General features: G+C 48.7%; 1 protein-coding gene across 1 annotated transcript; it reads right to left on the bottom strand.

Annotated features, from left to right (window-relative positions):
• Window positions 1-2,085: 2,085 nt before the first annotated feature.
• Window positions 2,086-11,143, bottom strand: SHISA2 (shisa family member 2). Its single transcript, XM_056858153.1, has 2 exons — window positions 10,837-11,143; window positions 2,086-2,657 (listed from the first exon to the last, which is right to left on the bottom strand). The coding sequence occupies exons 1-2, from the start codon at window positions 11,141-11,143 to the stop codon at window positions 2,110-2,112; spliced, it is 855 nt and encodes a 284-aa protein (XP_056714131.1). The 3' UTR covers window positions 2,086-2,109.
• Between the last annotated feature and the right edge of the window lie 1,914 nt (window positions 11,144-13,057).

Below are 13,057 nucleotides of genomic sequence, written 5' to 3'. Positions count from 1 at the left end.
ATCTTCAGTATCATTTCAACCCAAAAACACTTGAAGAGCTAGCATCCTTTGCTCCGCATGAAGTTTCCTGCAGTATCTCCCAAAGGTGAGACCTAGTCTTTTTTAATTAAACACAGTAAGGTGGGTGAAAAGAACCTTTTTTCACACTGAAGGGGGCAAGCATCAATCACGTGCTTCTGATATGAAAAATTATTACAGGGTGTAAAATTCATACATGCAAAAGCTCCAGAGGAGAATCTGAGCACACACAGTTCTCTGGATCAGAGTAATCTGTGTACTCATATTCCTAGCTCATTGGTTAAGAAACTTCCCCCCCCCCCTTTTCTATCTTTTTTACTTGTGGGTGTAAAAGTTTTTTTTAAAGCTATTGGACCTAGAACAGCGTCATCACATGTCTGGCTTTTGTAAACAGAAACACTGAATGTTTCATTTATTGCTGATTTGAAATGTGGAAGCAAATCTTACGGCACAAGCCCATGCATGTTTACTCAGAAGAAAACCCCACTGTGTTCCATGCAGCTTATACCGACATACCGGTACATCTAGCAAAAAGATCGCAGCCCTGCAAGCACCAAAGCATAAAATAGAAATACTTTTGCAGACCTTATAATTGCCAGAACTTTAGCTGTTGATCAATAGAATTCATCAAGATTAGTGCAATAACATCCTTTCTGATCATGCCATCCACCTGGAAGATTTTAACTTCCCCAGAAGTACAGAAATAATTTTGTTAATAAAATCACTTTTGCACAGTGAAAAAATATAAAGATGTTGTTGTCTGCCATTCCCCTCCACAAAGCATTTAGGTGATGTTGGTATTTACGTCTAGCACCCTTTAAAGAAACCTTTCTACAGTTATAGCTGTGTGAGCCATTCCATATTCAGCTGTTTGGACTGACTTCACACACATACAGTCACAACACAGATGGTCAGTAATAGCAGTATTAGAAATGAACACCACTTTCTGAGGCCCTACCACCTGGGACTGGATTTCATTTTTGGATTCCATTTAACCAAAAGTGGGGTCCTGGAAGAGACACCCTTGGATGCAATCCATCGCATGGGCACTGAAGCTAAATTATAAAGCAAGTGCATTTTGAGGACTGCAGTAGCCTCTGCAAACTTTGTCTGCAAATGCAATCAAACTTGAAATGTGCAGGACAAAAAGCCAAAATCATAGTTTCTATGGTTATTTCAGGCTGGAACAAAACCCTTTTCCGCTTCTGATTTGAAAACTGTTGAGGTAAGTAACCCTTCTGCAAAATGTTGGAGAAGTTCCTGACTGTACCAGAAACTAACAAACTTCCTTCACAGCTAGGTCCAAGAAACCAAGGGGGCTTTTGGGGGGCTTTGTAACACTCCTTTGTGCCATTTGTGCCAACATCTCTAAGGGGATTTTAAAGAGCAGATAGGACTATCGAAAGGCAACAAGGGGTGGTAGCAAGCTCTTTGGATCACAGCCAACAGATGAAAGGACCCAAAAAACATGGGATAATTTCAGGTCCCTCTGGAAATGAAATTGTTTGCACATTTCCTATGGAGGAAATTGTTCGTCATAAAATGGGGTAATTTCAGATTAAGCTCCAAGGACTCTGTAACTAATAAGGAATGCACTGTATTGCCCCCTGTCGTCACTGTGATTGTCAGTACAGCAAATATGAAGTGTAGTTAGAGGATGGGGTTAGGGAGGGTAAGAATAGATGCTTTCTATTATCTAGGCAAATTCCTCTATGTTGTACCTGAAGGGCACTTATTGGCTGAGGCATCTAACCATTTTCACATACACTTAACTAGCTGAAATATAGATATCTCTCCAGCAAAATCCTTTCCCTCTGTAAATCATGCATTGGAATGGAAGCACTATCTGGAAATGTTAATTCAAAGATATCTTCATACAGGGTGTTCTCCTTTTTTTGGGCAAATGAATCCAATGTGGGGGGAAAAAACATTTATAAACACGGTCTGACATGCACGAGCCACCCAAAATTATTTACAAATTATGTTCAGCAGACTTTATTGTCCCCAAAGCATTTATCCTCCGCTCACAGTCTGTTGCAGCGAAGTATATATTTTTTGCTTGTGTGGTTTATTCCCCCCTCCCCTTTCAAGTTATACAGTCACTGCTGGGTACATCTTCTGTTCGCTATTGCTATGGGGATAAGGAGACTGAATTGGCCTGTATCCGCTTTGCAGACCGTCCAGAAAAGGCGGGACGGGGGGCAGGGAGTCATGTTGCACGGCGTATCCAACATACTGTGGGTGCAAATACTGTCCTTGGTGCGGCACTATCTGTGTAGCCTGCTGGCAGTTCAGTACTGAAAAATTCGTGGGCATGTTGACGTATACATTATTCATGGTCCCTTCTGGTAAACAGCAGTTGGTTTGTGACCTGGTAGGGGGGCCCCTGGCCCCCGAGTTGGCGCTGGAACTGGAGCTGGCAGCAGTACTTGATTGACGCGAGGAGGACCCTCGGGAGGTGCTGGCGCTTGGAATCATGGGAATGGTCTCCATCATCCGGTTACCTCCGGGAGCTCTGCTCTGCTGAGGTTCTTGCTTGGGCCGCAGGCATCGGCAGCAGCAAGCAGCGACCAGGGAGCCCAAGATGATGAAGGCGACGAAAACAGACCCGACGATAAGGAATGGCACGTAGATAGGCACTGCCAACAGAAAAGAAAACATGCTTTTAAAAAGACACAACTGTTGCACAAGTGTGCATCACAAGAACATGATGAGGCTTGCGCCTTCTTTAAAAGAAGGAGGAGGAGGAGAAAGGGAGGGTTCACCTTTCTAGTGGCTGGTCAGGCTGCAGCAGAGCAACCTATGAAGTTGCCTTCCCCTAGCGAGGCAGGAGGAAACCTGGAGGCAGAGGGCGATTCTGGCTAGGAAACAGGAAGTGGGGAAAATAAATTACTTCTTGCCTACCCTAACACCGGGAAGAGGAAACACCCGTCTGTCTCCAAAATGCCCTCGGCCTCGGAGTGAGAAGAGTTGGTTTTTATACGCTGACTTTCTCTACTACTTAAGGAAGAATCAAACCAGTTTACAGTCACCTTGCCTTCACCACCCCACAACAGACACCCTGTGAGGCAGATGAGGCTGACAGAGCTCCAAGAGAGCTGTGACTAGCCCAAAGTCACCCAGCTGGCTTCATGGGTAGGGGTGGGGAAACAAATCCAGTTCACCAGACTAGCCTCCGCAGCTCATGTGGAGCAGTGGGGAATCAAACCCGGTTCTCCAGATCAGACTCCACCGCTCCAAACTACCGCTCTTAACCACTACACTTCACTGGTTAAAAAAGTGTTGATGCATATACTTAAACTGTAACAGAAGAGAACATGTTTACAAGTATGCATTTTCCCAGCTGCTTTTCTTTTATTTAATAGGGGGAAACCATCATAGGGATGTTTTTTTGCACGTTCACAGGGTGGAACTAAGACCTGCTTGTGTAAAAAATAAAAATATAATTAAACAACACTGGCAGCATCAACATTCAGAACCGTTGATTCTGTATTTTCTAAGTGGAACTGTAAAGGCCGCTAGGCTATTCTTTACTACAAGGCGAAGACCGTGTTTCTTTAAGATCAAGAAGCCAGTAGCAAAAGAACTGCACTGAGTCAACCAGAAAATGAATCTGTCTAGAAAAAGCTGCATGATGAAGTGCATTAACTTCTTTTTTCTTCAAGCAATCTGCCAAGCACTGTTGTTTGGGTGAGCTCCACTGATTTCAATGGGGGTTTGCACAAACCTTGTTACAAGCCTCATCGAAATCAATGCACGCTCTGCAACGTATATACTCTTTTTCAGGAGTGAACCATCTCTAATTATAACATCACTTCAGGCTAGTGCTGGTTATGCTCAGAATTCACCAACAGCAGGACAAATGCTGGATATCTACCAAGGCTTTCCCAAAGAGATGTCAAAAGATTGAAGTTTACCCTTGAAATCCAGTTACATAAGCACATGATTAAGAGGTGGTGTGATTCCATGTTCCTTAGGGATATATTTTTGTGAAACATTTCTGCTTTTCTGAATTTTTTCTCATTGGTATTTTTAATTGGATGGGTGCAAAAATCAATGCTAAAAAGGATATCAATGCAATATTAACATTTGTAAAGTCTGAATGAGCTGCTGAATCAAATTACAGGCACACACAGGTCGAAAACGCATGGTCGCTTTATCCTCCTTTAATCCCTGTTTTAACCAGGATCGAACGCACTTTAGGTGAAACGCATGTGTTCGATCCGGACTGAATCCTGTCTGAAACAGGGATTAAAGGAGGATAAAGCAACCATGCGTTTTCGCCCAGAGTCACTAGTACCTGGTTTTTCCAGCTTTCATCAAAGTTCTGGTTACATAAGAAAGAAGGACATCTAATTTTTCTGTTCCTAAAGCATTTTACTCCCTTTTTCCCAAACTAGTAAAGAATTAGACATGCCGATGGCCCAGGCTAGCCTGATCTCGTCCGATCTCAGAAGCTAAGCAGGGTCCGCCCTGGTTAGTATTTGGATGGGAGACCACCAAGGAAGACCAGGGTTGCTGTGCAGAGGAAGGCACTGGCAAACCACCTCTGTTAGTCTCTTGCCATGAAAACCCCAAAAGGGGTCGCCACACACACATCTGAAGAGCATCTCTGCCCCATCCCCGTTTTGCTGCCTAATAAGTGTTTAAATTACATTTAAAGCTTCCTTCCTTCCTCCATTTATTTATTAATTTGGTTATTTATTTGTCTGTTTAAAACATTTATATGCCGCCTGTCCACCCAAATAGGGTCCTCTTTGGCAACGCACTTACTGGGACCTATCCAGAGATGTGTGAAATGAGGTCAGAGGGCAGACAGCACCTTACCACATAAGGTGTGAAACAGAGCTGTCCTGAGTTCAAATCCTGCTCCTGCCATGATGTCGTCAGGTAACCATAGGTAAGCGTCTCAGGAATTGTGTCTTACTGGTAGACATACCTGCTTTGCATGCAGAAGGCCCAGAGTTCTAATCCCTGGCTAAAAAGATCAGGTAGTAAGTGATGGCAAAGGCTGAGAACCACTGCCAGACAAAGCAAACAGTACTGACCTTGACAGACCAGTGATCTCACACAGCAAAAAGTGGGTTCATGTGATACTCAGTCTTTTCCTCAGCTTCTAACTTGAATCTATAATGTAGTGAATAATACTGACCTAGCTGCGTAAAGATTACTGGATAATGTATGCTAAGGGTTTTGAACACTATAAAATGCCATATAAATGTGAACACAACCCCCTTGTCAACAAATCAATGAGGTCACCCTTCATAGAATCATAGAGTTGGAAGGGACCACCAGGGTCATCTAGTCCAACCTCCTGCACAATGCAGGAAATTCACAACTACCTCCCCCCCATACTCTAGCATTGGCAGGCTCTGCCTAGCAATTGGCCAGAGCTTGGACGGGGTTGTGTGCGACATGGCCAAGGCCATGTGACCTCTGCAATGATGTCACTTCCAGGAAAACCAAGAAGTGACATTGGGTAGTTCTAGGAATTGACAGAAACGCTACGGTAAAACCATAACCATTAAACCGTAACTCTGCTTCGGATTGCACTGCTAAATAAGTAAGTTCTAGTATGGGGCGACATCAAAGAGCACCACTTTCTAGACAACCATCCTGGAAACAACCACAATAAAATGATACTGCCCTGTAATAAAATGTCCCCTATAAGGCTTAATTTAAATCACCTAAATTAAATTATGTTATATGTGGATTTGCCATCAGAGCCAAGGACAGTTGAACTGAGACCCTTCTGTGCAGAAGTTCCTAAGAATGTTTACAAGCCTAGCCAGTTTTGTGGCAGTAGTTTGGTTGAGACGGGCAGCCTGTACCCGATCACTCTGCTCATCAAAATCTGAAGCCTCCCTTTTGCCTCAGAAGCCTTCCCTCCCAACTTCAATGGCTCTTCCTTGATTTGGAGAAAAGTGTCAAACTTCATTGAGCACAGCAGTTATGTTAGCACAATATATCAGCAGCCTTCAAGTTGTATTCTGGACGGGGTTTGAACCAGAAAGCAGGAAACAGTGCAGCACCGGAGATGCAAGGTGATGTGTACTTCATGTTACAGTCAGATCCATGCGCTAGAGTAGGAGGACCACAAATTCCTGGAGCCACAAGTTGACCATCCACGGACTGAATAGTCACTGCTTTGCTCGAAATGGGGGGGGAGGGAGTTTCATCAAAATCCCAAATGCATAAAAACCATTAATGTAAATGCAGTTTACAAGCCACAGTCCAGCAGAGGTGCATTTGTGGGTATAAAGTGCCATCAAGTCACAGCTGACTTATGGCTACCTTGTAGTGTTTTCAAGGCAAGAGATGTTCAGAGGTGGTTAACCATTGCCTGCCTCTGCATAGAGGCCCTGGAATTCCTGGGTGGTCTCCCATCCAAATACTAACCAGGGTCAACCTTGCTTACTGACTGAGATCAGACAAATTAGCCTAACCTAGGCCATCCAGGTCAGAACTAAGTGCACTTAGCCCCATCAAAATCAATGGCATAAGTGCACAAGGTTATAGTGGCCACTATGATTAGTATGTTTGTCATTGTCACCCATGTTCTCAAAAATATTGAGTCTCATTGCTTGATACCAAAATGTACACCAAAGTCATCGGGTAGAAAGAGGGACCACAGGCCTTGATTTTATAAATTTATTTTGAAATTCTTAATGGCTGTCACAGTCCATGAAAATAGTTTTATTGTGAAGACATAACGTTCAGGGATGGTAGAGCCATAGTTAAGAGCTTTTCAATCCATCATTTTCAAAGAGAGAGTCACATATGTACTTAACTTTGTGTGTATCTTTTATTTCACTGGGACTTCAAAAGTTAACTACTGAACCAGTGTGATGTAATGATTTGAGGGCTGGGCTATAATCTTAGAGACCTGAGTTCAGATCAAGACTCTGCCAAGATGCCTGCTGGGTGAGCCTGGGCCTGTCACTCCTTGCTCTCAGCCTAACTTATCTCACAGGGTTGTTGTGAGGACAAAATGAAGAGAGGAGAGACTTGTACATTGCCTGAAGCTCCGTGGAGGAAAAGCGGGATAAAAACGTATTAAACAGACACAACTACAGCTGGATTATGCCCTTCATTTATAATTAGATGATTAAATAGTGACCTTGGGCTAGTCATTCTCTCTTGGACTAACCTACTGTGGTAATGAGTATACAAAAGAATGATGCAGTTAATAAAGAGTTAATGTATGGTGGAGAGTCTATCTGTCTCCTGGTGGGTCTAGGAGGAAGAATCTGTGGTTGGGGTTATTAAAATGGCTGCTGGGATGGTTGCAATTAGAACCTCAAGGTCTATAATATTTTAATAAACATGCTGAATTATTTCACAAGCACCTGGGTAAGTTTTTGGGAGAACCTGAAGGACATCCCAACGTTCCCATTACAACACCTACCTTGCCTCAAAGAAGAGTTGGTTTTTATATGCTGACTTTCTCTACCACTTAAGGGAGACTCAAACCAGCATACAATCTCCTTCCCTTCTCCTCCCCACAACAGACACCCTGTGAGGTAGGTGGGGCTGAGAGAGTTCTGAGAGAACTGTGACTAGCCCAAGGTCACCCAGCTGGCTTCATATGTAGGAGTGGGGAAACATATCCAGCTCACCAGATTAGCATCCACCGCTTATGTGGAGGAGTGGGGAATCAAACCCAGTTCTCCAGATCAGAGTCCACCGCTCCAGCAAACTCCACCTATTTCTCTGTCACTCCTCCCACAAAAAGGGGCAGCCATTTGGCTCCATGGTCTACATGCGTTGAATGCAAAAGATCCCTGAACTTCCAATTAAATGACTGCTGACAACTAGTTTGAGAGGAAAGACCTTCCTCTGTCTGAAACTCTGGAGAGCTGCTGCCAGGCAAAATGGGTAAAGGCTTACCTAGATGGACCTGTAATTTCACTTGGTATAAGGCAACCTCATACATTTATATAGGTTATAACCAAATAACAGAAGGCTCCCTAAAAGCTAAAATGACTAAACTGAGACTATTGTACTGTGGTCACATTATGAGAGGAGAAGAGTCATTGGAAAAGACTATAATGCTAGGAAAGGTTGAAGGCAACAGGAAGAGAGGAAGACCCAACATGAGATGGACTGACTCAATCAAGGAATCCACGTCCCTCAGTTTGCAAGACCCAAGCAAGACTATTAACGAGAGGATGCTTTGAGGTCATTAATTCACAGGGACCCCCCAAGAGTCTGAAGCAACTTGATGGGGGAAAGGGGTACATACTTCATGGATGGTTTATCAAAACAGAGCTGGATTCTCTCTCTCAAAAAAAAAATCCACAAATGCAAGTGAGAGTAATTTTCACCAACTTTCCACCCTCCCAAAGCAGCCCTCCAACACCACCACCCCCAGCTGCTACTGGAGGCAGCTGCACTTCAGAGGCATTTCAGGCTTCAGTGAAGGGGGAGGCTGGGAGGTAGCATTTCCGTGTACAGAAATTTTAGATGAGATCCAACCCTACTGTAAACACAATTTCAGTAAATACAAGGTTAAACTGGAACAAATCTATTTAGCTAGACATTGCTTATTTTCTGAATACGCACTAGTATAGGAAGTTGTTTTTAGGGTTGTTTTTTTTAATGTATAAAACTTTCTACTTAGGTTTAAAATTGAATGCACTTCAAAGTAAAAGCAGGTGAGCCACTGAGGATTCCAGTTTCAGAGAGTACCCACGTTGGTCTGCAGTAGAACAGTTAGATTTGAGTCCAGTAGCACCACAGAAGACCAACAAGATTTTCAGGGTATCAGCTTTTGAGTCAAAGCTGCCTTCATCAGAAGACCTTTGTCAGTAGCATCATAGAGACCAACAAGATTTTTTGGGTAAAAGCTTTTGAGTATAAACTTTTTGATATCACCAATGACAAAGGGAGCTTTGACTCTCAAAAGCTGATACCTCAAAAATCTTGTTGGTCTTCTATGGTGCTACTTGACTTGAATCTAGCTGAGGAGCCCAAAAATGGCCTTTCAGACTAGAGCGGCACTCCCGTTACAGCCAAACCGTCTCTAAATCCAATATAAATGGCTTTTAAGAGTACCTCTTAACATCTATGACGTTTTTATCCTACCTTTTGTCCACAAAGCTCAGCGAACCATACACAACAGTCTCCTCTGTTTTACTCTTACAACAATCCCGCCAGGGAAGTTTAGGCTGAAAGAGTGATTGGCCCAAGGTCAACTAGTGAGTCTTATGGCTGACCAGGCGTTTCTACCCACGTCTCGCCAGTCCTCACAGGCCATTGGCTAGTGTGAGGGCAATGAGGATTTTACAAGGTCTGCTTTTTATACTTAATGAATAACTTTCATAAGAGTACTTTTAATGTCATGTGCTCATAGGCCACTTACTAATGTCCCCCACATATAGTTTGAACGAAAGGCCTATATTGGCTAAAACTGGCCCCCAAATTTTAAAGTTATACAGCTTATGCCACTGCAAGCCAGCACGTGGGCGGCAGCAGCAGCCTCATAAACTGATGAGGTGGCTAACAGAATAAGCAGTGTGGTAACCAGTTCAAATGCCACGTCCACTAGACACTGGCCTTAGCTGCTCTTTCCCAGGTCCGCTCCTGCCACGTAGTGTAGTGCCAGTGGTTTGGAGCAGTGGACTCTGATCTGGAGAACCGGGTTTGATTCCCCACTCCTCCACATGAGCGGCGGAGGCTAATCTGGTGAACTGGATTTGTTTCCCCTCTCCTACACACGAAGGCAGCTGGGGGACCCTGGGCTAGTTGCACTCTCTCAGCCTCACCTACCTCCTACCTCACAGGGTGTGTTGTGGGGAGGGGATGGGAAGGCGATTGTAAGCCGGTTTGATTCTCCCTTCAGTGGGAGAGAAAGTTGGCATATAAAAGCCAACTCTTCTTTGAAAGGGGGGGCAATAATATCAATCTACCTTAGAGGGCTGTGGTAAGAATTGCAGTAAGTTGACCTGCGACACAAATGCTAAAGACAGTTAGTCCTAAGTGTTACTGGTTTCACTTGGTAGCGAGCCCCTGCCGTTGGGTCCTGGCGCTAGCTAAACAGGTGCACCGGGTAGGCCAAATGTAATGCTAAGTATGCATCTAATGTATGTGCTCGCTTAAGGAGAAAATCTCTACTGAACTGTTGCTTGTGCAGCTCTTCGTTTTCAGGCAATTAATAGCAGGCACGACAGGCACATTTGGCCACACTGTGAGAAGACAAGAGTCACTGGAAAAGACCGTCATGCTAGGAAAGGTGGAGGGCAGCATGAAAAGAGGGAGACCCAACAAGAGAGGGATGGACTCAATAAAGGAAGCCACAGGCCTTCAATTTGCAGGATCTGAGCAAGGCTGTCAAAGAGGACTTTTGGGAGGACTTTCATTCATAGGGTCGCCATGAGTTGAAAGCGACTTGATGGCACTTAACACACACACAGATTAAATCAATCCTGAACTGACCCTAGAAGCTAAAATGACTAAACTGAGGCTGTCGTATTTTGGTCACATCATGAGAAGACAAGAGTCACTGGAAAAGACAGTCATGCTAGGAAAAGTGGAGGGCAGCAGGAAAAGAGGGAGACCCAACAAGAGAGGGATGGGCTCAATAAAGGAAGCCACAGCCTTCAGTTTGCAAGATCTGAGCAAGGCTGTCAAAGATGGGACATTTGGGAGGACTTTCGTTCATAGGGTCGCCATGAGTCGAAAGCGACTTGACGGCACTTAACACACACACACACACACACACTGGCCTTTGGGTGCAGGCGAGGCAAGCCTTCAGGAGCAAACCAGTCGTAGGACATATGGGGTTGGGGGAGAGGCTGCCGCGCTGCAGGCTCGTACCTGCCGCGCCGTCGGGGCCGTCCTTGTCGGGCCGGCCGTGCTCGGCTCCCCCCTGCTGCCGGTCGTTGTCGCAGCCGCCCTGGTCCAGGCGGGCCTCGGCTCGGGCGCAGCAGTAGCGCAGGGCGCAGGTGCCGCAGCAGATGGTGGCGTCGCCGTCGTCGAAGTGCTCGGGGCACTGGAAGCCCTCCCGCCAGCCCGCCCCGTCCAGCCAGCCGTGGCAGTACTCGCCGCTGCCCCGAGCCAGGCCCAGCAGCAGCAGCAGGGGCAGCAGGGGCAGCCAAGCCCACCGGCCGCGGCCCCTCCGCATGGCACTTCAGCCCCCGCGCCGACGTGCGCTCCGTTCCCCGGGCGGGCGGGCGGGCGGGCGGACGCGCGTCGTCTCCGCCGGCTGCCGTGCGAAGCGGGGAGGGGGAAACCCGCGGGAGCGAGCGGAGGCTGCGGGCCAACTTCTGCCTGCGACGGTCGTCGGCCTCGGTGCGGCGGGGGGCGACGTGGGTCCTCCCAACGGCGAGGGTCCCGCTGCCTGGAAACGCGGCTCAAAACGCCCGTCCAGGCTCGGTCTGAATGTTTTGGGGAGGGCGCCCCCCCCCCGTCGAGACGAGGGTTGCCAACCTCCAGGGGGCGGCGGGCGATCTCCCGCTCCCGCAACCGACGTCCAGCCGACTAAGCTCAGCTCTTCCCCTGCAGAAAAGGGCCGCCGCGGCAATTGGACTCTATGGCGTCGGAGTCCCCGCCCCAAAGCCTCCCGCTGGTGGCAGAGAGGGACCCGGCAGCCCTCGTGGCTCGCCTGGCGAGGCCGGGACCCCCTCCGCCGCGCCGCTTCGGCACTTCTTTAAGCCGCCTTCCCCCGCGCGCAGAGTGGCGGGGCGATCCCGCCGGCGAGGTGCGCGAGGCCAGAGCCGCTGGGATCCAGTCCGCGGAGAGGCGGAGGAGGCGGAGGACTCAGCCCCACCGAGGAGGGCTCGCAGGCGCCGCCCCGTCCCTCCCAGGCGCGCGCGGGGCTGCCCTCCTCTCGAGCCCGGCAGTCTCTCCCGCGCCGCGCCGTCCACTCTCCGGGCAGGGCCAGCGGGCCGGGGCGGCGGGGGGCGCGCCGGGAAGCATCCCACGCCGGCGGGTGCTGGGGGTGGGGGGTGGGCGTCGGGGCGGCTCTTCCGCTGCGCGCGCCTCCCTCTCCAGCCTCGCCGCCGCCTCCCCGACGCGGGCGAGGGTCGGGCCGCCTGTGCAGGAGCCCCCACCCCCGCGCGCCCGGCAGCGGTTCGAGCCCCGCCGGGCGGCGACTCCGGCGCGAGGGGGGCCCCGGAGCGCTCTCCTCTCCCGCCGGGACGCTCCCCTCTCGGCCGCTGGCTCTGCCCCTGCCTCTCCCCGCTGCTTTGGAGAGGCCGGCGGGAGACCCCCCCGCACACACGCACGCACCCCCCCCCCGGCGCTCGGCCTCTTCTCCCTCCCGGGGAAACTCCTCGCCCGCCCGCCGACGGGAGGTGGCGGGGCGCGCGCGCTCCCTTCGCTGCCCCTCGGCCGACTGGCTTGCTTGCGCTGTTATTATAGGCACCCCACACCCTCCAGGCGCGCATGCGTCCTCGAGGCCGGCTGCGCCCCCCACCCTCCCCTCTCTCCAGGAATGGGAAGTCGCCGTGTGAGTCTGTCGGCGGTAGTAGAAAGGGGCCAGAGTCCAGTCGCACCTTCCAAGACGAACAAGAATCTTTTCTGGCAGGGGATGAGCTTCTGAAGAAGTGAGCTGTGGCTCACGGAAGCTCACACCCGACCAGAAAATATTCTTGTTAGTCTTTAAGGTGCGACTGGACTCTGGCCCTTTTTGACTACTGCAAACAGACTAACATGGCTACCCACTGAAAAAATATTCTTGTTAGTCTTGAAGGCGCTGCTGGACTCTGGCCCTTTTCTGCTACTGGATGGGGAAAGTGTGCGCCTAGCACGAAGTGAGCTGTGGCTCTCGAAAGCTCAGACCCTACCGGAAAATATTCTTGTTAGTCTTTAAGGTGCGACTGGACTCTGGCCCCTTTTCTGCTCCTCCATGAATGGGGAGCGTTTGATTTTCTTCCCTCGCGCCGCGACTGAGAGCCGATCGATAGGCTGAGAAGGAGGCGAAAGTGGCGAGCCTCTGGGAGGGAAAGGTTGCCCGCCCGATCCGCAGCGTGGAGAAAAGGGACAGTCCGCTCATGCACGTTGATGCCCTTCCAGCACCTTGTGTGTGTGTGTTTAA

The sequence above is a fragment of the Euleptes europaea genome, chromosome 12, assembly GCF_029931775.1.
Source record: "Euleptes europaea isolate rEulEur1 chromosome 12, rEulEur1.hap1, whole genome shotgun sequence".
NCBI classification, from domain to species: domain Eukaryota; kingdom Metazoa; phylum Chordata; class Lepidosauria; order Squamata; family Sphaerodactylidae; genus Euleptes; species Euleptes europaea.
This window is presented reverse-complemented; position numbering and strand designations above follow the sequence as displayed.

What these genes read in the sequence shown, in the direction of transcription:
- SHISA2 (XM_056858153.1), bottom strand. Translation starts at nt 11,143, where the DNA reads ATGCGGAGGGGCCGCGGCCGGTGGGCTTGGCTGCCCCTGCTGCCCCTG. An exon ending in CGGCCCCGACGGCGCGGCAG is followed by an intron (nt 2,658 to 10,836) that starts GTACGAGCCTGC and finishes TTCTGTTGGCAG; the next exon opens with TGCCTATCTACGTGCCATTC.